Genomic DNA, 22,090 nt, shown 5'->3' with positions numbered 1-22,090 from the left:
AAAATGGCTCTTGGTGTTAATGAGTGTGTGTGTGTGTGTGTGTGTGTGTGTGTGTGTGTGTGTGGTTAGTTGCCCTGTGAGCCTTTGTGTTGGACTAAACTATCCAAGACATACCTGCCTCTCACACAATGACTGCTGGAGATAGGTGGGCATAAATGGATGGATGGATTCAGTTCTGTTTGAATATTTTTGCTGCTGGACAAGAAAAACATTTCAACAGGCAAGTTTTAAAGAGGGTTACAGATAAATGAGTGCAGAGAAAAACTGCTTTAGGAAAAAGTGTGTAACCTGATTTTAAAAAATTATAATTAAAAAAATCCTAACCCTAACTCAACCCCTAGCTGGAGCTTTCTTTGGGCAGCTGCTGCTCTGCATGTTGCAAACGTGAATAAACAGTAACTGTTTAATTAAAATGTTTCAATGAGATTTTTTTTTTTTTTTTTTTTTAAAGGTGCAAAGTCGTTCCTTTCATTTTCTAATAGACTTTGATGGCAAAGATGCAGAGCAGGGCCTGGAAGCAGGGAGATCTTTGTAAAGTTACCTACTTGCATCAATTTATGGGATTGTGCTAAAATAAAAGCGTCACATATGTCAGGCTACTGAAACCAAAAGCATTAAGAATTGACATTTTGACCGAAAAATTTTTTGCAAAACTATACGTAAAAAAATACACTTAAAAACGTTCGGTTTAATTTTGTATTTTTTCATTTTCTTGTGTAAAGGTGAGAGGGATCCTGCCTCTTGATGTAAGTGATTAAACACTTTGTTACCCCGGTGAAAACATTACAGAGCAAACCAATTTACGTGTACACAAACGTAATAAAGCAAAATTAATAACGTTTTAAAAAATATCCAAATAGTGTTTCGCAAAGGAAACCCTGCGTTCACGCTTAATTTTGACAGGCGTAACAGGAAGCTAGCTCCACTGCTAGCGTCATTTGCTAAGAAAACGATGTTTTTAAAGGGAAACCAAGATTGATGAGGTCTGTTGTGGGCACAGCAGGTGGAAGGTAGGCGCGCATTCATTTTCCGGACAAGCCGTCCAAGTATTGTTAGTGGTGTTATCCTCTGAACGAATCCCGTTTAGCGGCTTATCTTTTAGGTTAGCGGGAATCAAGATGCGGCCAAGTGTCAAGTCAAGACAACTGGGGAAGTGGAAGCTAACTAGCGAGCTAGGTGTGAGCTAGCAGGGCTAGCGGTGACCGTTAACTGTTCATAACCGGCTCCAGAGCCGAGAGACGCCAAACACTTTGCTTTGTTTCATTTGATACAAGTAAATAAGTGAACAAACGGATTGAAGTACTTGAACTATATTGTGACTGTTGTTTCTATGCTTTTTTTTTTTTTTTTTAAGATACAGTGGCGTATAATTGTTGAGTACAGCTCTGGGGTTGATGGTCTAACTGTGTCCCCTTTGCATTTACTGAACACTTCAGTACTTTCATTGTAAGTCCCAAAGTTTTGGCTGCTTCAACTCGGTATGTTAGCTTAATTATTAAGAGAGTTGTGTTAAAAGAAGTCATGCATACAGCTTGAACTAAACCTTAAAATGATTCAGTTTAGGGATTAATGTTGCTACATTTTATGAGGGGGTCAGAAAATGCGCAGACATATTTAATCTGTTTTTAGATTTAATATGAAAAGTACATCATTGCAGTGATTTTTTTTTTTTTTAACCCTGGTCCTCAGGTTCCACTGTGCTTCATGTCTGTTCAGTACTTTACATACTGAACAATTGCATTTACTTTACATAGTACCTTTAATTTGAAAATATTTAACACTTATCCTCAATGTGAAACCTATTAGTTGCTTATAACAAACTTTAAAATGTTTTGTCATTTAAAAACTTATTTTTGTCTGATTTTAAAATCATCGGGAAAATTCTCAAATGGAAAATAAAAATATGTTACTGCGAAATATGTATATATTCCCCCTTTTCTTAGTAAGAACAATAAACAAATGCGTGTGGTTCAAGGAGAAATTATTAGCTAAGCAGCAATAGTCCTGGCTACAGAAATCAGACCATATCTTGATCAGGCAATCAGTGAATGTTGCACATGTAAGTGCTGACAGGTTGGGGGGTAGCAACACTGCAGGGCGTGGACGTTGTTACTAAGAGGACACGTCTCAAAGTTAGATGTTTTCAGCAGCAGTGATTTGATGAAATGATTTTTCATAGTAATCACTTTCTGTCTCTACTAGAATAATACTAAAATCATGTTTCAGTGCTGTTAATTGCAGCTCTTAAACAGAAACTGATGATTTTGGTTTGTTTTTTCGGGTTGTAAAATGCACCTTTCTCTCCTCAATCAGGGCCACATTTCTCACTTTCAAGGCTGTAAAAATCCTTGTTGCCGCCCTGCCGGGGTGTTGTCGCCAGTGGAATTAAAATACATTCACAATGTTTGACTCGGTCTTCCTCTCCTGCTCTGGGGTAAGCAGGAACAGAGCTGCTTCTCGCAGATTGCATGTTTTTATTGTATGCTTTATGTATTCCCCCAGCTGTGCTTTGCGGGGTTCACAGTCTGGCCGTCGTGTCGTGAATCATCTGGAATTTTTCTGCGCGCGTTCAGGCTTTTCCTCGCAGCCGTGCGCTTTAAAGATCGTTTTGGTGGCTCCGAGGAAACCTTCACCAGCACAAACAACCTGCACGTACAACAAGGAACTGCTCTGACTGGAGCACAAAAGATGCGATTGGGATTTTTAACAGATTCTCGATGCGAAATCCGGCGGGTATGTGGGGAAGCAAGATTAAATCTGTCACATGTTTTGAGTTGCCTCAGCGGTGATGTAACAACTAAACAGCCAAATAACGCTGAATACCTACCAACTGCTACAGTCTTCTGAGTTACGGGAACAACTTAGAAGAACCACGCCACACTTGTTCAGAAACAAACTAGGTCAAATAATGACTGATCGTGTTTTATGAAGGCATCATCTTCCAAACAGATTAGGAAACTCTTCTCAGCTGCTGTCTGATGCGGCCTCTGGAGTCGGTAACTCAAGGACTGTTTGTGTCCTTGCAGATGGAGGAGCTCATGTGGCAGATGGGCTGGGAGGTTGGGACAACTCACTCTTTGTCCTCTTCTGCTATTGGTCATCATGTCAGGGAGCAATTAACCTCTTGCCTTTTAACCAGGGCTGCATGATTATTGAAGAAACAGGACAAAAAAAAAAAACTGATTTTGGTATCCATCAAAATAAATCTGATCTCTGAGTACTTGTTGCATTACAGAACATTATTGAATGTATTTTCCCCCTACTAAAACAATTTACATGTGCAATAAGCAGGATTTCAATTAATCTCATGATACATAATAATAATTTTAAAAAACTGCAATCATTTTAGTTTGCATGTTTTATTGTTTTTCTCTTTTCTCTCTCGTTCACCAAAAATTAGCTGACAAAAATGTTCAGTCTGGTGATTTGGTCTCAACTAGACTTTATTTTGAAGGACAATTTTGTTCACAGAAACTTCTATATTCATTTTATTTGTTGTTTCTGCTGTTTTATGTATTTCGAATATTTAAAACATCTTCCAGTTCCAGTTCCTTTAAATGTTCACTAGCATTTAAAGATTCCTGATCTTTGAGGATGCGTTCTTGCGTCATCATGCCGTTACCATTATATTACTGGAAAATAGTCAAAACAACATTATGGTTTATCACAATAACTTCTGGGACAATTTATTGTCCAGCTAAATTTGTTATCGTGACAGGCCTGTGCATTTCTACAGTTGGACTGAAGGGATGGTGCAGTGCAGCAGAACGCAATGTGTCTAAAAAGTTAAGTGTTTAAAAATGTCCCTACCAGAAAAATAACAGGAGATTAGACAAAAATAGTTTTGTAAATTCAAGGTGATAAGAGAAAAAATCTTTCTATATTTCCTCAGTATTTTCTGGTCCACATATTGACTCATCAATAACTCTGCAGCCACTTTAATCTACTGGCATTTAGTCCCAGCAAAAATCATCTACGACGTTCTAAGAACACTTAATCAAAAAAAGAAAAATAAAGACGTTTATGATTAATTTCCAAAATAATTTAGCACACATGGTTTCAAAATGGCCAATAAACTCCCTCTTTGATTGAGGATCTTTGCATTAGGAGGTGTTGGCTCAACTTCACTGTGTGTTTTAAATGCCTCGGTTAATATAAGATTAAAACACTGAATGACCTGATAACACCTGACCGTGTCGCTTATTTAAAAAAATCTGTATCAGACAACAAAGGAATCGGCAGGTAAGGCTTCTTAAAAATCGTTCAGGAAACGGCAGTCGGCACGCACCCCTGAAAAAAAATCTCATATTACAGCAAAATTTCAAACTTTAAGTTGGCACGCTCACTTGTTTTGTAACAAGTGACTGACACCGAGAACATATTTACCATGTCTGGCTTTGCAGAAGTAAAACATTTCTCTTTTTTTTAACAGCTTCAGTTTGATTTGGGCACACTTTTAGAAAATGATTCCCCTCTGTAAAGCCTGCAAGTTAATCTTTATTCACTCTATACTCCCTCTGAGCCGAGGACACGTTTGTAACTGTACACCCTGTAGAGTGATGCAACCTCTGCTGTGCTGTTTTGCTCCCACTGTCAACACTAAACTGACTGTCCTTGACGAAACACCCATTCCCCACAGTTGTTGTAGGCTGTCCTCTGAAAGCAACTTGTAGGTTATTTGCACTTTACTGTCTCTTTAAATGTGTTTTCTAGTGATTTTGCTGGTTCTGTGCTTGTCAACAATGCCAGGGTTGTGTTTGGGTTTGCAGCGGAGACGCAGTTCCACTCCAACGCAGTGGAGTTGTCTTGCAGGATGTTTTAATTTACAGTAAGCAACAAAGGTCGTTTCTCTGTACACCGGCTTTGTGCCGATGTTCAGCACCGATAGGAGAAGTCAGAGGCTTTAAATGCCAACCAGAGAAACTTGGAAGAGGAATGTTTTTCAAAGGTTTTTTTTGCGATGTCCGATTAGTTTCTCTTTCTCCACTTTGTAGTTTTTCCCCAGAAAGGAAGAACACGCAAATTACAGCACAATAAAAAGTAAAAAAAAATAATAAAAAAAGTCAGAAGTACACCTGATCGTAGAAAGTACCGCCTGAATAAAGCTGCCTAACGAAAAGTTTCCAATCATTCTTGTTTTTAAGGTTGTTGCTGGTTGCTGGGTGCCGTGGAGCAGAGGAGCTGTGCCATACCCCCCCGTTCGTCCTCTCATGCCCCTCCACCCCCCGTGTGCGTCTCCCAGTCTATCAGTGACCCCACGCCCCCATCCAGCCCCTACCTGACCCATCCCGTCGTGTTGCCGCCCAAGTCCTGAGCCCCCTTCTCACCCCATGCTTGGGACAAAGCCAGCTCACTGCCAGCCCAATGACTGCCTGGATCGTCCTGCCTGTCAGCTTGGCTGCCTTCTCCATCACAGGAATATGGATAGTGTGAGTCACGGCTCCGGAGTGCCTGTCGTCTGTGCTTCAACTCATGTGAACCGTTTGTCCGGGAAAGAACACTGCAAAAACACACAGTCTGAAGTATTTTTAGTTTAGTTTAGTGAAAATATCTTGGTACAAAACTAGCTTACAAGTAGCTTTTCAGCAGGATATAGGAGCTTGTTAATAAGTTGATGATTCCATAATGTTAATGAAAATAGCACTAATTCCACTGGTAGATTATTTAATTGCAGCAATACATTTTTCCCGTGTTATAAGTGAAGTAATCTTCCAGTTGAACCATCAATCAATCAATCAAATTTTATTTGTATAGCACATTTCAGCAGCAAAGCATTTCAAAGTGCTTTACATCATATCAAACACAGAAACACAAAGTCATCAAGTGGGGGGTTCTTGCTTTTGCATCCATAGAAGGTTTACCTGTTACACTCCTACTGTGTTATATGGAACGAAATACCTGTTGCTATTTTTATTCCCACTCACAATCACAATCACATAGTTTAAAATGATGTAAACAGCATTTCAACGGGCTTCCGGCACGGGGCTCCGTACACCTCTTTCACGGAATTTCGAGCAGGGACTCCGTCGTCCCTCACGGATTTTTGTGCAATTGCAACATAGAATCAACAATCAAAACATGACATTAAGTGAACTAGTGCTGCTTCATCAATGTTAAGGAATTATTGATTCAAAACGAGCTGCTATTTCGTGCTGAATAGTTGCGTGTAAGTTAGTTTTGTCTTGTTTTAAGTCTACTAAGATATTTGGATTAGAAACTATAAAAAAAATACTTGGTAAGATTTTATGTTGTTTAAAAGTGTAAGCTTGTTTTTTATACTTTGAGTTTTATTGGGTCTGCCAGGATGTGTTTCTCCCTTTAACACTCCTGACCTTTTGTTTCCTGCAGGTATGCGATGGCTGTGATGAATCACCATGTTTGTCCTGTAGAGAACTGGTGGGTGTTTTTTAAATATCCTCCTGTTTAACATTTAGATGTATTCAAGAGCCCTACAAAAATGTATTCATTATTTGTTCAGTTTTCATCACCTCTGACCGGAGGACCCTCTTACAAGTTTGCTGTGTTTAGGGCTGAAACGATTGCCGCCCAATCGATTAATCGATCTGTTATTGAAATAATCAACTAATTTAGTGAGTGATTAATCGTTAACTGGAGATTACAGACGCAAAAAAGACCATTAGCTGAAATGACAACATATTCACAGCAGTAATTAAACTAAAACTGTACAAAAATATATATACATTTTGTAATAAAGATTAAAATAATAATTTGTCTATGAAAATAATGTACCCACACGTCGTCAAATAGTTTTAGCTTCGTATGATTCAAATTCTGTCAAAAAAGAAAAAATGTCTCAACATTTACTATCCAGTTTTTAATCTGTAACAATGTTATGTTATTGCATCTTAGGAAATAAAACTAAAAAATAAATGTTATTATTTATTTGCAATTTTTAATGTATTTTTAATATTGTATAAAAAAGGCTGAAGTGGTTAAATAAATAAAAATCTGCAGAATGTGCCAATTTTTTTATCCGATTAATCATCGGAACATTAATCAGTATAATAGTCTATTAGTAAAATAATTGTTAGTTGCATCCCCAGCTGTGTCCTCTGCATTCCTTGCGACAAACTTTAAAATGTAGTTCTTGTGGCTTTCTTCTTGTTGCTCCTTTTTAAAAACGCAGTGGTTTTGAAATGCACACCTCATCTCTGGCTTTCACTTCAGATGAATACAAATTCACGGCACATGTTTCGCATTTTTACTTTTTATAAATACGTTATATTAAGAATCAAATACTCCTTAATCCCGCACAAACTCACAGCAAAACACCCTGAAGTTGGTGCAACTTCCTTTATTTAATCAGGTAAACCCCGTTGAGATCTAGATCTCATTTTCAACTTGGAAAAAGTTACAGGATGTAATCAATTTGCGAGGCGCTGATACCTCCGGAGAGTGAACTGACCCCATTGTGTCGCCGCTGCAGGTCTTACAACGTCACATGCACAGAGGAGTCGCCCCGACCGGGCTTCCCCAAGACCTGCTGCACCATCCAGGACATCCCCCTCATCAGGTCGGCTCCTCTGCCGCTGCCTCTGCAGTTCTCCTCTTTGTCTCGGAACACAAACCGCAGCTTGTGTCGGAAAGGGCCTTGGGCGTGAATTAGCATCTGGTTGTGCTGCTGTTCTGTGTCAGTCATTAACCCACACTTTGCATGAGCTCTTTTTCTGTTGTTTTATTTTTATATAAAAAAAAATTATTGATTCACAAGCGCTCGTTAAAATTCATATTCAAATGAAATCAGAACAAGATATTTTCTAGCTAAACCGTTTTTGATCACTTAAGATCTGTTCAGCGGGATACGTGTAGGTGTGTGTATGCATTTCTTCGGTTTTAAAATCTGGACTGTCTTTTTTTTTTTGTTTGTTTGTCCTGCAGTAAATGTGGCTCATTCCCTCCTGAAAGCTGCCTGTTCAGCCTGATTGGCAACGTTGGAGCCTTTATGGGTACGTCCTCAACTAATCTTCACTGCATGGATGCAAGTAATGGCTGTTTTTTTTTTTTGAGACAAAAAATGGGAATATAGATAAGAGATTTAACTTGATGTGAACTTGTAGTTTTATCGTGATATTTTGCGGTACTGTTATGATAACAGTAAAAGTGACAATAAGAACCACTTGCTACTGCTTCTTTAGGTAACTGTGTGGCTGTGACTGTGTTGCAGCGGTCGTAGCATCACTAACATTATTAAAGCATCAACTGTGCTTTAATAGAAGCACAGTTGATAAATGTGCTTCTATTTATTATGAAATTAAAGAAAAAACGCAAAACATGATTGTTAAAAGACAAATACTTTGCATTGTACTTAAGATTTTCCCCTGATAGAAAATGTTAATTTCTGTAATAATTTTGCCCCATTTTTAAAAAGAAAAAAAGTCTGCGTCAACCACCTGTTCTGGGCCACAGAGAATCAGTAAAGGGGCCGCAAATGGGCCCCGGGGGGGGCCGCGCTTTGGACGCCCTTCTCTACATGTTCCGTCCTTGTGCTTGTGTTCCTGATCACATTTCTGCTGATGCGGCTGCCTCGTCTCCATTCATTCAGCCTGGTGAAAGGAGCTGCTGCCCAGGCTGTAAAAGGCCTTATTGATCACAGACGCACAAATTCAGTTTTAAGCTAAACGTGTTGGGAAAATGGAATGTGGTCGGGGAGGAGCGCCTGGAATAATTCATTAAGACCGACGCGCTTCGACTGACTCTGATTGCTCTGGTTTACCGAGTTTGAGGACGGGGTTGGATAGCGGCGCATTAACCAAGAGACCAAGAGGCGTCCTAAAGATCGTTTACGGATTTACGTGACAGGCAGTTAGCTTAGCATAACTGCAAATGGATGTTAATGCTTCGTCAGGTGTTTTCCTTGGCGGCGGCAGCTAACTGATCAATAATTATGTGGTTTTACAGAAGCGGTGGGGTTAATCATTTCTGAGCGCAGCCGCCTTGTTTCAATTTTTCACCCTCACAATAATTTTTGATCTAAACCGATTTTAAATCAATCAAAAATGTGTGATTTTAGAGGCGCCGGTGTGAAACTGTCCCAGTTGCCTCCATCCTCTAAGCTGCGTCCTCTTGGAGAATCACAATCACTGTTATGTAAAAACAGAACTGTTTGCTCATTGCTAATCTGAAATAGGGCAATATATTTTGAGATGCAAAGTACTGAATGTCTCCTCTGGTTGCAGTCATTCTGCCTGGTACCTCCAGACTTCAGCCAATAGACATGAGACTTCCAGATATGGCCGCTGTCTAATCAATAATGAATGCAGCTTTCCTTCCACTTCCCCATGTCTATTTTCTATTTTTTCTTCCCCTGCCTGCACCTTTCGGGGCCTTCATCCATTACTCCTCCTCTCCCTCTTGTCTTGTCTTAAACACCAGTCACTTCTGGCCCACTTTTCCCCCTCGCTGGTCCTGATTGCCTCACTCCAGCTGTTTTCATCATTCCAGTCACCTCTCCTTCCCAGCTGGTTTCTGTTTATCCGCCCTCCTTGTAGTCTGCTGTCCTTTAATTAGCATTTCTCTTCACAGGTCCTTTCTCTCGCTGCTCCAAATTTCAGCGTCTTTTGGGTCAAGCTTCTGGTTCTCTTGTCGGTGTGATTCAGGAAGCTGCAAGGTTATTGTTTTCAAACACAGATGGCACAGCTGCCAAGAAAGCTGCTCCGTTCTGCCTTTAGATGGATCAATGGCTGGGAGAACACAGCCATTGCCTGCTTTGGAGAAACGTATCAGATAGTCTTGCATCAGCAGAAGGATGGAAGCTACTACCTGGCAGCCATTCATTCATTTTTATTCCTTTAATAACTTGGTGTTATGTTACCCCTCCACCCCCAAAACAATGAAATGAATACTACATGAATGCGTAATCGAACTCGAACCTAAAAAACAAACTCTGCATATGTGAATGCCAAAAGCAGGAAGTGGACTACAGCACAGGGCATTCTGGGTAAATACAACCTAAACCAACACATGTGTCTAGCGCTAGCGGGACAAATGGCTCGTGGTCTTTTCAAAACAAAAACAAAATCCTACGACCGCTAACATCTGACGCTACTCCATTTCCGTTTCAAGAAGAAGGAAGTTGAGCTCAATGTCTTCTTCAGAGGTTTTTGTGTCGTTTCCTTCAGTAGTTCTTGATGCAGCGCCACCACAGGCGAGGAGGTGAACAGGTCTTTCAAACTGTTTGTTTGGTTTCACACAGAGCAGTGAGAAAGCAAACAGTACCAGCTAAAAACGTAACAAATGTCGCAGTTTTGTTCTCTGATCGAACCAAGTCTACCAACTATCAAGTGTGAAACCAAGGATTAATACAATCTTATTAAAAGGTTTCGAGTTTGTTTTTAACGCACATTTCTCTTTTCCTCCCCGCAGTGGTGATGGTGTGCTTCCTGCGCTACGCCCAGGTGGTCGAACACAGCCACCAGTGTTGGGTCAACACCAGCGCACTGGTGTCTGGCTGCACCAACGCCGTCGGTCTGGTCATGGTTGGAAACTTCCAGGTAATCCTGAGCAACACGTACATTTTTATGTACACTTTAAACCAGGGATGTCTGACTCTAGTCCTCAGAGGTTGCACATGATGCAGGAAGGTGTCCTGACCTAAGAACACATTAAAAACATGCAGGACACTTGACTTAACCGACTGAGATCCTCTAGTTGGTATGAAACGTTTGTTTTTCTGTCCGACAGGTTGATCACGCCAAATCTCTCCATTATGTGGGTGCCGGTGTGGCGTTTCCTGCAGGACTGCTGTTTGTGTGCTTGCAGTGCGTCCTCACCTACCGAGTGGCCATGACCACCCTGGACTACTGGATGGCTCACTTCCGGGTGGCTCTGGCGCTGGGAGCCATGGTCTCCCTGGTCCTCAGTATCCTCTGTAAACCTGCCATCGGTTGGGATGACAGAAACCATTGGGATTTGACCTTTAAAGACTCAGGAGTTGACCCTTAATGCAAGTTTCACATGTTGTGTGCAAGGGTGCGTTTGATTTATTCATCAGGGATGAATAAATCAAACTACCAGCGGCCTTGGTAGTTCATTATTCTTCATGCTAGCTGTCACTATTGTGACCACCTCAGTTGTCTGTCGGCATAAATTCTGCAGTTGAACCAATGGCTTAATTTAGGAATAGCATAACTTTTCTCAACGTGCTCAGAAGTTCGTTGACGGTTCTGTGTGTCACTCCGTCAGTCCATCTGCTCAGTTAGCATTAGCGATTAGCAACCCTCTATCCATTTCTACAATGTTTTTCCAGCTCTGCGTTAGTTTTCAGGAAGAGGCCGTTCTAAAACTGCCGGAAGCAGCAAGTTCATTCGACGTCTGCCGAGTTTCAAACCAGCAGAATAAGACCAAGAAATAAGATAAGAAAACAAGATAATACTTTATTGATCCCTTAATGGGGGGGGATTTTTGTTGGTCCCAGCATGGTACACAATAAAAACTAAAATAAATAAAGTAGTAAGAATAAACAAACAGCAATAATAACTAACAATGAGCAGGGATAGTCCTACACATGTTGCTCAGTACATTACCAAATACATATTCAACATTTAAAACGCACATCTCTAGAGGCTGTCTGTCTCAGGCTGTCCACCACGCTGTAGAGGGGAGAACGGCCTCATCTTCCTGCCGAGTCCCTGCAGGAAAGCGTCTGTCCTCCTTAACCCGTCCTCCCTCCAGGCGGCATCTTCTTCATCCACGAAAGCTTCGTCCTGCAGCACGCCGCCGCCATCTGCGAGTGGGTCTTCACCGTGGACATCCTGGTCTTCTACGGCACCTTCACCTACGAGTTCGGCACCGTCACCACCGAGACCATGATGGCCGGCCTGCAGCAGAGCCAGCACGGCTCGGGGGTCATCATGGACCCCATGTCCAGGGCGTCGACGCTGGGCGGGGCCACCAAGGGCCTGAAGTCCCCCGGCGGCAGCAGCACGTCCACACACCTCAACTGCACCCCAGAGAGCATAGCTATGTTGTAGCTCCGTCTGGAAAAAAAAAAACAAAACAGAAAAAAAAAGTCACTGCAGAGGTGCTCCACTGGCAGCATGTGAAGCAAGAGAGCAAATTTGTATAACTGTAACCTCAGCGACACCAGGTATTTCTACTCATAATGCTCTACGGCCTTTGTTTTGTTTTGTTTTGGTTTTTCTCCTCCCTTCTCAGTTCTCATAGCAGATTACGTTGAATGTTTGGAGCCAGCTCGAAAACTGGAACCGTGAATGTTTTCCAAGACGGCGGTTAAAGTTGACGACTCTGCATGGTGTTCGTCTCTAAAAATCGGTCCCCCTGGGTTCTTGGTTTCAAAAGACAAAAGTTCCTACCGCCCTCAAAAGTCATTTTTGTTCCCCCCTCTCCCCTCCTCTGACTCTCCAGTCCAACGCTTTGCGCGGCCCACCTCTTTTGGCCTTTTGCTTATCTCTGCACGGCACCGCTCCTGAACGGAACAAAACCAGTTTATTTGGGTTTTTTTTTTTTTTTTTGCATCGTAAAAAAAATGAGAAAATAATGAATGTTGCGAAGTGAGTAGCTATAGTATATTTTACAGACTGTAAGATTTACGGTCTAATTTGATCAATCATGCATTAATAATTTGAAAGGCATATAACCATTAAATTCATCTGCTTTGATTTGATTGCACTTATAATTTAATGTCTTTTTTTTTTCTATACATATTTAAATATACATGTCTAGATTTGTCTCAATCATTATTCATGTCGGTGCAAAACTGGATGGTCTTTTCTGTTGTAATGACTCGCTTTAAGCTGAAAAGTGATTTTTTTTTTTTTTCTTTTCAATCCAAAGTTACATGAAATGTCAAAAGCAACAATCATCTGATAATTTCCACTCCTCTGGGGTGAGCAATGCCTTTATCAGAGTGTGTGCGCTGCCAGGTGAGACCGACGTTTCCAGTGGCCTACATGTGATGCTAGAAATGAGTGACGGTAAAACTACAATCTGACTTCAGTATTTGCTGTAGGGTTCTCGTCCCGACACTTTACACTGGCCGCGTTCCAGGCTGGATCCCTGGAAGCCTTATACGAGTTTAAGAAATGTCTCTTTTTTTTATGTGCTCATGTGAAGCCTTTCAAAAGATTTTCTTCACAACATTTGCAAAAGTAGTCACTCCCCTCAGACGTTTACCAAATTCAATGGGATTTATTGGGATTTTATGGGATAGATTGACACAAAGCAGTTTAAAAATAAACATTATTTTCAGCTCTTGATGATTTTGTGCGGCCGCCTGGCTGTAAACAGAGAACGGTACAAATTTGACCAGGACAGGCCGTGGTGTTGCCTATGACAACTGACTGTAAAATTTCTGAAACTGACACTTTTTTTATTTATTTGGTTTCCAGATCTAACATTAATTCCAAATCTATTTTCTGGAGAAATCTATTTCTTTGCCTATGTTTAGGATATTAATGTTGAGCATGTAAAAACAGCCAAAAAAAAAAAAAGTCACAATCATATTTAGTTTTAGCTTTACAATTTTTGGCTTTACAATTTTGGCAATTTTTTTTTTACATTTTTTATAAAAATTTGTTTTTTGTAAAAAAGAAAATAAAGTCACTTCTGCAGTGGAGTAGCGACATTTATGCAGAAATGCAATTAAATACAGGTGGACCTTTTTTACGGGAGGCTGCGGGGGATTACTTTTACTTTGTGTTGCTTTATCACAAAAAGTCCCAATAAAATACATTTAAAGTCCTGGTTGATTATAGGTGAACTAGTTCTAGGGTGTGAAACCTTTTCCAATTTATTTTTTTTAATGTTTTTATAATTGGTGCTGTCACAACAGTGTTACAATGAGACACTGCCATACAGGTTGACTGACTTCAAACCATACTGTACCTGTGTTGTATCCCGCCCCACCTTTCTTTTTTTATCGGTTCCTGCAGCCGATTTGTTTATCGAGAAGAAAACTGCCGCGACGCTCTGAGTCACAACCTGTACAGGTTTTGCTCAGATGAAAGTTTTCACTGCTAGGTTTCATAAAGCACACATCTATAATCTCTGTTCTGTTTTTCTTTTTTTCTTTTTTTTTTTTTTTTTGGTCTACCGCTTGACGCATTTCATTTCATCAAACTCACAGGATGCCAGCAATATGCATTTTCAAACGGTCACGTCTCCTACCTCTTTTGTGGGTCTGATGTGAAAGATGGGAGATCCAGCTTTCCAAACTTGTTGGAAGTATTTTTCTTTTGTTTTGTTGTTTTTTTTTCTTATTCTGTGGTCGAGGTTCAGTATTTTCCAGCTGTGTCCACAAGTGTCAGAATGTGACAGAGCTGGGGTTATGCTGTTACATAAGCTGAATGAGCACACTGCGCTTTCATCGCTTACTGTGCAAAAAGTTTGAACTTGACATTTTTGTTGGACTGCAGAAAACTATGCCAAAAAAAGACTGGAGTATACAGTTTTCTTTCTGTTTATATGAGTGTGTGTGTGTGTGTGTGTCAGATGTGATGGTATGAGTTAGTATGAAGTGCACTGTTTTCAGCCTTATCCCATGTACTCTGCCTAAGAAACTTTCTTTTTATTATTATATTTGACTTATGTTTAGCTGTAGCCTTTTTTGCCATACTGTAACCAAGTCAACGTGTGACTTTAAACGGCAGCTTGTGAGCCCAAACACCAGGGCCGAAACAGCTTCTGTACCATTAAAACCATTCAACATGCCAAATAATCCAATGAAAGGTGGAGATTTTTTCTTTTCCTTGTTTTTTTTTTTGTTTTTAGATCATTGTGGGCACTAAGGTTTTGTGTGGAGCCTTATGTTTTAGAAGGCCGCCTGACTTTTACGTCAACACTCGCAACACAGATCCAAATGTCTATAAAATGTACTCTCTTCCTACGTCCTGTAAATTTGAAAAAAAAAAAGAAAAAGATATAGAACATTAACGAAGGCATCAGAGAAACCCCCTGTATAAAATTTTAAAAAAGTCAACAGAAATTGTTTCCTTTTATAAATTCTGTAAACTGTAAATATGTCTGATTTTTGTCTATCATTTAGGCCTTTTATTTTGACAGAGATTTATATTCAAATATGAAATAAAAAATGAGAAGTTATTATCAAACTGTTTTTTGTTGAATTTTTCACCCCCCCCCCATCAACTAAATTTAGCTTAGTGTGCTAAATTTGATGATAAATTTGTGATGAGAAAAGGGACTCAAGTTTCTTTGGTAAATGATTTCATTTCACCTCATAAATTTATAAAAAATTACGTATATATATATATATATACATGCCTCACTTAATTTGACTTTTTAGGCATAGCTTTAATAGCCAAAACAAATACATATGGAAAAATAAAAAGCTTTCCAAGTTAAAACATTTTTTGTTTTATATATAACAAATAGTCACTGATCATTTCCTCTTCCTAAACATTTCCATTTACTTGATAAGTACAGCTTTTATGCACATTAGAAGTTAATAAATTTAAATAAAAAAGGAATTTAAAGTCAGAGCTGGTATCAGCTCCATTTGGAAACATCGCGTAAAAAACAAAAAGCAAATTTGAAATGTTCCATTATTATGTTCCCAAATCCGGTGCCATTTAATAAAAAAACTCTCATTTTAACACAATGGAGCATCCAGTGATGTCAGTGGCTGTTGAAGAGGTTCTGTGGAAAAGTTTTGGATTTGTTTGAGTTTTTTTCTTTCTTTCTTTCTTTCTTGTAGGTAGCAAAATGGTCTAAGTACATCAAACAGGGTTCTATCTTTATGGAGTTGGGCTGAATGCAGCTTGTTGTTCTTGAAGCATTCAGCACTTTCATCAGGTGTACATGGCTCCATGCAGGTCCTCAAGTCGGTGCTCCCTCTGTTTTCTTCTCTCCTGAAAGACAAAAACCACAGTCTTTCAGGACTGTTTCAGGACTGTCGCCTCAGGTCCTACTGAAAACACAGAAGTAACAACTGTTCCACCTGACAGATCCAGCGCGCCGCAAAATCCAACCCGGAGGAGCACAGAAATGTTGAACCTTCAACTCTTAATTTTTAAGAATTCTCTAAGATTCTCTGGTGAATTTATGCCTGGACTTCGCCTGGACTGTTTATTTTATTTTATTGTGTGGGTTTATTAGTCCTGGATCAATGCATAACAGCCACTGCAAAAAGGATTTCTAAAGTCATGTATGTTCATATTTAGGACATAAAGCCCCAGTGGAACACATTACGGTTGGAATGTGACAAGAAGTGAAACAGTTCAGCAAGCAGCTCACCTTGTCCTTTTTAAACTCCTCATACTCTGGATTGTCAGTCGGTAACTCAAGTCGGCAAAGCGGACAGGAGTTAGTCTAGGATTTAAAAGTGGAAAATGTGAAAGCTTTAAAGGGATTTCATGCAAACTGCTGTTCAAATGTGTAAAAAAATTTTTTTAATAAATTGCACATTTGTGAGCTTTACCTTGCCCAACCAGGGTAGTATACATCCTGAGTGGAAGAGGTGTTTGCAAGGCATTTCTCGAACCGTCTCTTGTTCCTCGAACTCCAGCAAACACACAGGACACTTCAAACCTTTGTCTGCCGTGAACACAAAGAGTCAAATTAAATCTCCTCAAATACGCAAGAGAACATCTAGCTAACAGCTTTCAGCACCATGATCCCTCAAACTTTCTCTCTACAGAGTCCCAACACACATTTAACGTCTGCGTTCAACTCGTTTTTCAACATGTCTGTCACCTGCTTGTTCTGCGGAAATGACAACCACAGTGAGGGTCTGAACAGCAGTTTTGGCAGCAGGGGGAGGAAGCCGCTGGTCCCAGTCTGACAGGTCGAATGCCCCGGAGTCAATCAGGTCCAAACCCTGCATTAAGGACCTGAAGACAAACACACCAATCCCAGAGCTAGAATCTGCAGGTCACAGTTACAGTATAAGATGTGAGTCAGGTAGGTTGGATCTCACCTGGCCAGCTCCAGCAGGGCGTTCTGACGATATTGCTCCTCAGGGTTGGTGGGCTCACAGTCATGTTCATCAAAGTATGAGGCCATTTCGATGTGTGGTGTGTGATCTGTGCATTAAGGAAACTACAAATGTAAACAGAGTTATATTACATTATAAAGTAGTAAATTAACTAATGTAAATATTGAATATAATTATTAACCATTCGGGTTCTTTTATTTTAGAGCGCATGAGCAGAAATGGCACTTTTAAAAACAAAAACAATTCAAAATTAACCTCTTTTGTAACCTTTCTTTTCTATTTATAAAGACTATGCACGGAAGCTGAATTTATGTACTTCTGATTTATATATAAACATAATATGTTGTAGAACAGCAACCATAAACACAAGGTAAACTGAGGAGTCACTCACACGAACAAAAACAGGACTAACGACTAAAATTAAAACAAACAAGTTCGGCTAACTTTCAGAGTTTGTTAACAGGAACAGAGTTTGGTCTGTTTTCTCAGACAGCAATAATGACCACAAGACAGCGGTGAATAAAGTTAGCTTTTCCAATTCCTGAAGAAGACTTAATAAAATATCAAGACTTTACCCGAAACCTCAGCGATAAACATTTGTCATTCTTCCGGGTGCTACGTCGGTTGGTTACGTCACTCTTTGGTCCAATCACAGTAGAGAATGGATTTTCTTCGTCTGCTTGGGTAAAGGGCTGTTTCAGTGCTGCCACCAAGCGGTGTTATCGAGATACGCCAGTGGCAAGGAGAAATCACTCATTTCAGTGTGACGTCCAGTTTTCTACACGTCTGTTTTCTATAAAAGAAAATTATTTCCAGTACTGTATTTGAAATGTGTGAAGCTTGCAAAGTAAAGAAATAAAACAGAATTTATTACATATGTTTTGGACAAATGACTAAATGCATTTAATGTTCTCTATAATATAAACTTTCGCTGGATTTTGTGCTTGTAATTCTAGCATTCATCCAGCAGATGGAGGTGTTTCTCCAGCCAACACAACCCCACCTGCATGTGACCTCGTCACTTTCCACGTAGCTTTTCCTCGTGTTGTGGAGCATTTTTTGCTTTACAAACTATCATAATTTTTTTGGAAATATCTCTTCTTAAGAGCTTCTCTGATCAAAATGAACAAAAACAACAATTCTTAGGGATTATTTTGTATAGTTCCCCCACCCAAACAAAATACAATAAATTATTTAACGGAAATTTAAATGCAAGTTATTTCAGATATATTATAGTTTTTATTCTCTGTGTTGAGATACACAAAGATAAGTAAAACAAAATGTAGCAATAAATGTTGCTAGTAAAACGACCATTGTTACTTTAAGACCAAATATATATAAAAAAACACAAACAAACAAAAAAACACGCTCGGACAAATTGATAGCAAAACAGAATTTATTTGCATAATCAGACTAACAATGCTTAATCTCACTATTCATATAGACTGACATTCTGAGTGAAAAGGAAAGAAAGACAAAAGAATTTATAGAAGGTATGGCTTTGGTTAAATAACATGCCACTACACTGATTTGAAAGGCTCCTGTAACATGATATCTTAAATAAAGAAAAGAAATAAGGCTCTAGAATTCCCTGAACAAGACAGAAGGGCAAATTGTAATGAACAGACCCAACCTAGTGGTCACACAGTAGATGCCACTCATGCTGTGGGAAATGATTTGAATTAGTCCTGCCAATCGCTCTGGCAGACCACCGCGTTCTCATGTAACAGCCAACACATTTTAGTGGACTCACAGACAACATGACAGACAGACTGGATTCCTACTGTGATTGGCCTGCGTGTCAAACCACAGGCACAAAAGCAAAGAGAGTCTGTTAACGCACGCTGGTAATCCACAGTTGCATAGTTGCAGGAACATCACAAGCAAACGGCGTGCTGTCCGCCGGCTTGTGTACTGCTCAACATTCATCTGTTTCCCAATACAGTAATCACAGCAAATATATCCGGGTATCTGCGCCACGCCTTCGCCTCTTCATCCCCGGACAAGTGGTTAGGAAACGCATACGCCAAGCACATTCCAGACAATGTAAGCTGCATTGAATATTTACAGAAACCCTCCCAGGAGTTAGTCCGAAACAGTAACGATAGTGAAAGAGATACAAACAATGTGGCTCCACCTGTGCGAGACGAGCTTAATTTTTGCCCAGTGAAAAGACGAGGAATGATCGGACAGCGCAGAATGTGGGAACAGCCATTTGTGGACATTCTAAGTGACAAATTAGGATTTGATACACGTTTGGTTTTACAGACGAGGATACAGACAGTGTAAAGATAACTGTGGACACTGAAAGTGATTAAAGATTGGCTTCTCCTTCAAAGAAAAAGTAGCTGTGTAACACGATTTCCACACTTCTTAAATCTTCATACGCAAGTGATTTTGATCAATGACTCTAAACGCGACTCTAGAGTGACTTCACATTTCCCATTCTCTAAATAACCACAAGCTGAGTTACATTTCCAAAGTCATGATGTTTTATAGCAATGTGGATTTATCCATACCCCATTTTCTTCTACATAACAAGTGTTTAAAAGTCTTTCTGGCATCATATGTGGTAAAAAATAAAAAGCTGACCGCCCATTTCCAAAGCTAACAAAAACAAACAAAAAAAAACAATAGGTAATCTGTTCCCTGCTAAAATGACACACTCAGCCAGTGAGCAAAATTGTCACACACACACACACACACACACACACACATTAATGATTTCTGTATCTCATCCAGGCTGAATTCACTACACTGTAAAATGATAGAAACTGTAGAAGCAGAATAACACCAATTTTAGGCTAACCTAAAGGAACGGCTGACATCTTACAAACATATAGAAACGGGGAAAAAAAAGTAAAGTTTGCTGCCTCCATGATTTGTGGGAAAAAATGGCACACTTCTGGTATTTGTAAAGGGTTACGACACCATTTACATGCCGAACATGTCTTCATTAGATTTGCTTACCAAATAAAAGCCACTTCAAAAATGTTAGTCAGCAGAAATGTTGTTTTTTTCCAAACTTGGCATGAAAACAGTATCCTGCTTCAACAACAGGCACACAATCAGTCTAAAACATACTTCCATCATGACCAGAGGAAAACTCTTCTTTTCACTGGTACAGCGCCTCCCAAAAACATTCACACCTCTTGAACTTTTTCAGTTTTGTCACAACCGCAAACTGCAATGCATATGCTCAAATTCTATGCGAAAGATCAAATTTGAAGTTTTGGACTTTTTAGCTGTTTGCTAAAGAGCCATTCATGGGACAATACAAATTGGCGGCGGCAGCATCATACTCTGGTACAGGAAAGTTAATCAATGTTAATAAGAAGACGGAAGAACAAGGTTCACTTTGAAAAGCATGTGCCATTTTCCTTAAACTTTACAATTTTAACCTAGTTTGTGTTGATATCTTGCATAAAATCCATAAAGGTTGTCAAAGGTGGGAAAAAGTCCAGAGGGTAATAAATGTTTTTGCATCGCGCTGCATTATAATCGGACCCTGCTCACAGTTCTAGCCTGCTCTAAATGTGGTTCTCTAGTTGAACAGTTTGATGAAGCAGCCCTGGCAGTAGGGTTTGTCGTTCTGCTCTTTGAACGTGCCTTTGTTGAGCTGTTTCAAGCAGAAGGCGCAGACGAAGTGCTCCGGGTGGAACTTCTTGGACATGGCCGTGATGCAGCGGCCCGTGATGGGCTTCTGACAGCCGGAGCAGAGAGAGCCGCGGCACTCGTGGTAGTGCACCTCGCAGTACGGCCGGCCGTCATGCTCGAAGAAGCTTCCGTTCACAAAGGGGGTGAAGCACACCTGCGGACACACGAAAACGAGCCGTAATTTTGCCTCCTCTTCTCGTTCTGAAGGCGACAAAAATCAGCTAGGAGGGAGAAATTCTGGATTACAAACCCTGCAAACGAAACACTCGGGATGCCAGAGGCAGTTGAGAGCGGAGATGTAGTTCTCCAGGATGGCTCTGGCGCAGCCGCCACATTTCGGCGCAAACATGTCGAAGTAATCCTTCCTGCAGTACGCCTTTCCGTCCTTTTCGTGGAACCCTTTGCAGGAAACGCAGGAGAAGAAAACGGGTTTTACATGGCCCGTAAAGCGAAAGCAAACCTATTCCCAATTCAGAACGTAAACAACTAAAAGCCTGTACCCTCTGGGCCGAAGAAGGATCCACACTGAGCACAGAAGAAGTGTTCAGGATGCCATGTCCGGTCTAACGCCGTCACGACTTTCTGAACGAAAGAACGACAACAAAGCTTACTACACGCCAACACTTCTGCTAGAGACGTTCACGTTTTTACAGAGCGATGACGCACATCCAGTATGGGCCCGTTGCAGTAGTAGCATCGCGGAGAGAACAGATTGTGGTAATCTTTCTCGCAGTACGGCTGTCCTTCCCGCTCGAAGAAGTTCCTGGAGCCGATCTCCTCCTGACAGTGTGTACACACAAAGTGCTCAGGGTGCCAGGTACGGCCCATGGCAGTCACCACCTGAGTGAACAGGAGAGCAGATGGAGGATTGAAACATGTTTGGACCAATTATTTAGGGAGCTTTACAAACACTGCAAAAAACACAATCTCCCAAAGTAATTTTGGTGCAGGTTCTGGTGCAAATAACTTGGCATACTTGAAATAAGGCAAAACCTACTGACACGTAACTTCAACAAATTACAGGAGCTTGTTTTAAGTCAAATGTCCCTTAATATTGACGAAAAAGTACTAATTATAAGTCAATCTGCCAGACATTTTTCCGATATTATACGATAAAATGTCTCGTTACCCTGGCAGACTATTTCAGCTTGGGGAATTGTTTTTGTAACCTAATCCCACTTTGATCTGTATCCTTTGTTTCTTTGGTTTCCACAATATTTCTTGTTTTCTAGCTGTATTTCTATGATTAAATGACACACAGCTGGATTGTATTCACTGGTTTGGTGACTTTAGAAAGGCAATTTGTTGTACTTCAGGGAAAATGAGGGTGAACACAAAGTTATGTCACACCCAAAGGTCTGAAAATGTATTATTTTTCTTCTACTTCACAATTATGCACTATTTGGGGTAAATCTATCAAATAAAATTCCAATAGAATAGATTAAGGGTTATCCAGAGGGTATACAAGTTTTTGTAAGGCCCAGTGTATGGAAAGTTGATTGT

General features: G+C 40.2%; 3 protein-coding genes across 5 annotated transcripts in view; 1 reads left to right on the top strand and 2 right to left on the bottom strand.

Annotated features, from left to right (window-relative positions):
* The first annotated feature begins 892 nt into the window (after nucleotides 1-892).
* Nucleotides 893-15,081, top strand: LOC116729324 (transmembrane protein 150A). The gene is made up of 8 exons (XM_032577762.1): nucleotides 893-1,010; nucleotides 5,145-5,429; nucleotides 6,349-6,396; nucleotides 7,448-7,534; nucleotides 7,900-7,967; nucleotides 10,384-10,511; nucleotides 10,702-10,879; nucleotides 11,692-15,081. Exons 2-8 carry the CDS (start codon nucleotides 5,365-5,367, stop codon nucleotides 11,988-11,990), a joined length of 873 nt encoding a protein of 290 aa, XP_032433653.1. The 5' UTR covers nucleotides 893-1,010; nucleotides 5,145-5,364; the 3' UTR covers nucleotides 11,991-15,081.
* A 250-nt stretch (nucleotides 15,082-15,331) lies between these two features.
* Nucleotides 15,332-17,583, bottom strand: rnf181 (ring finger protein 181). 3 transcript variants are annotated; one of them, XM_032577765.1, is made up of 6 exons: nucleotides 17,506-17,583; nucleotides 16,913-17,035; nucleotides 16,690-16,826; nucleotides 16,415-16,530; nucleotides 16,231-16,305; nucleotides 15,332-15,845 (listed from the first exon to the last, which is right to left on the bottom strand). In XM_032577765.1, the coding sequence occupies exons 2-6, from the start codon at nucleotides 16,996-16,998 to the stop codon at nucleotides 15,786-15,788; spliced, it is 474 nt and encodes a 157-aa protein (XP_032433656.1). In that variant the 5' UTR covers nucleotides 16,999-17,035; nucleotides 17,506-17,583; the 3' UTR covers nucleotides 15,332-15,785. The 3 variants fall into 3 exon arrangements, with proteins under 3 accessions (XP_032433656.1, XP_032433655.1, XP_032433657.1); XM_032577764.1 differs by having other exon boundaries at nucleotides 16,913-17,018; nucleotides 17,506-17,565; XM_032577766.1 differs by lacking the exon at nucleotides 17,506-17,583 and adding an exon at nucleotides 17,375-17,475 and having other exon boundaries at nucleotides 16,913-17,034.
* Nucleotides 17,584-18,308: 725 nt separating this feature from the next.
* LOC116729323 (peroxisome proliferator-activated receptor gamma coactivator-related protein 1-like) overlaps nucleotides 18,309-22,090 on the bottom strand; it is a 28,251-nt gene continuing 24,469 nt past the window's right edge. The window contains exons 11-14 of the mRNA XM_032577761.1: nucleotides 21,254-21,427; nucleotides 21,088-21,169; nucleotides 20,838-20,986; nucleotides 18,309-20,741 (exon numbers count right to left, since the gene is read on the bottom strand). Coding sequence (XP_032433652.1) covers nucleotides 20,475-20,741; nucleotides 20,838-20,986; nucleotides 21,088-21,169; nucleotides 21,254-21,427 — 672 coding nt within the window. The 3' untranslated portion in view covers nucleotides 18,309-20,474. The remainder of the gene's footprint in view (nucleotides 20,742-20,837; nucleotides 20,987-21,087; nucleotides 21,170-21,253; nucleotides 21,428-22,090) is intronic.

This window comes from Xiphophorus hellerii, chromosome 12 (assembly GCF_003331165.1).
Source record: "Xiphophorus hellerii strain 12219 chromosome 12, Xiphophorus_hellerii-4.1, whole genome shotgun sequence".
NCBI lineage: Eukaryota > Metazoa > Chordata > Actinopteri > Cyprinodontiformes > Poeciliidae > Xiphophorus > Xiphophorus hellerii.
The sequence above is the reverse complement of the archived record's forward strand: the minus strand, read 5'-3'. Positions and strand labels throughout refer to the sequence as shown.

Bases quoted from the DNA above. Each gene is read 5' to 3' on its own strand.
- LOC116729324 (XM_032577762.1), top strand. From the start codon at position 5,365: ATGACTGCCTGGATCGTCCTGCCTGTCAGCTTGGCTGCCTTCTCCATC. The intron at 10,512-10,701 runs GTAATCCTGAGC...TCTGTCCGACAG, and splicing joins TCATGGTTGGAAACTTCCAG to GTTGATCACGCCAAATCTCT. The intron at 10,880-11,691 runs GTATCCTCTGTA...TCCTCCCTCCAG, and splicing joins CATGGTCTCCCTGGTCCTCA to GCGGCATCTTCTTCATCCAC.
- rnf181 (XM_032577764.1), bottom strand. From the start codon at position 17,527: ATGTTTATCGCTGAGGTTTCGG. The intron at 17,019-17,505 runs GTAAAGTCTTGA...CTTAATGCACAG, and splicing joins GTTTATCGCTGAGGTTTCGG to ATCACACACCACACATCGAA. The intron at 16,827-16,912 runs GTGAGATCCAAC...GTTTGTCTTCAG, and splicing joins GCCCTGCTGGAGCTGGCCAG to GTCCTTAATGCAGGGTTTGG.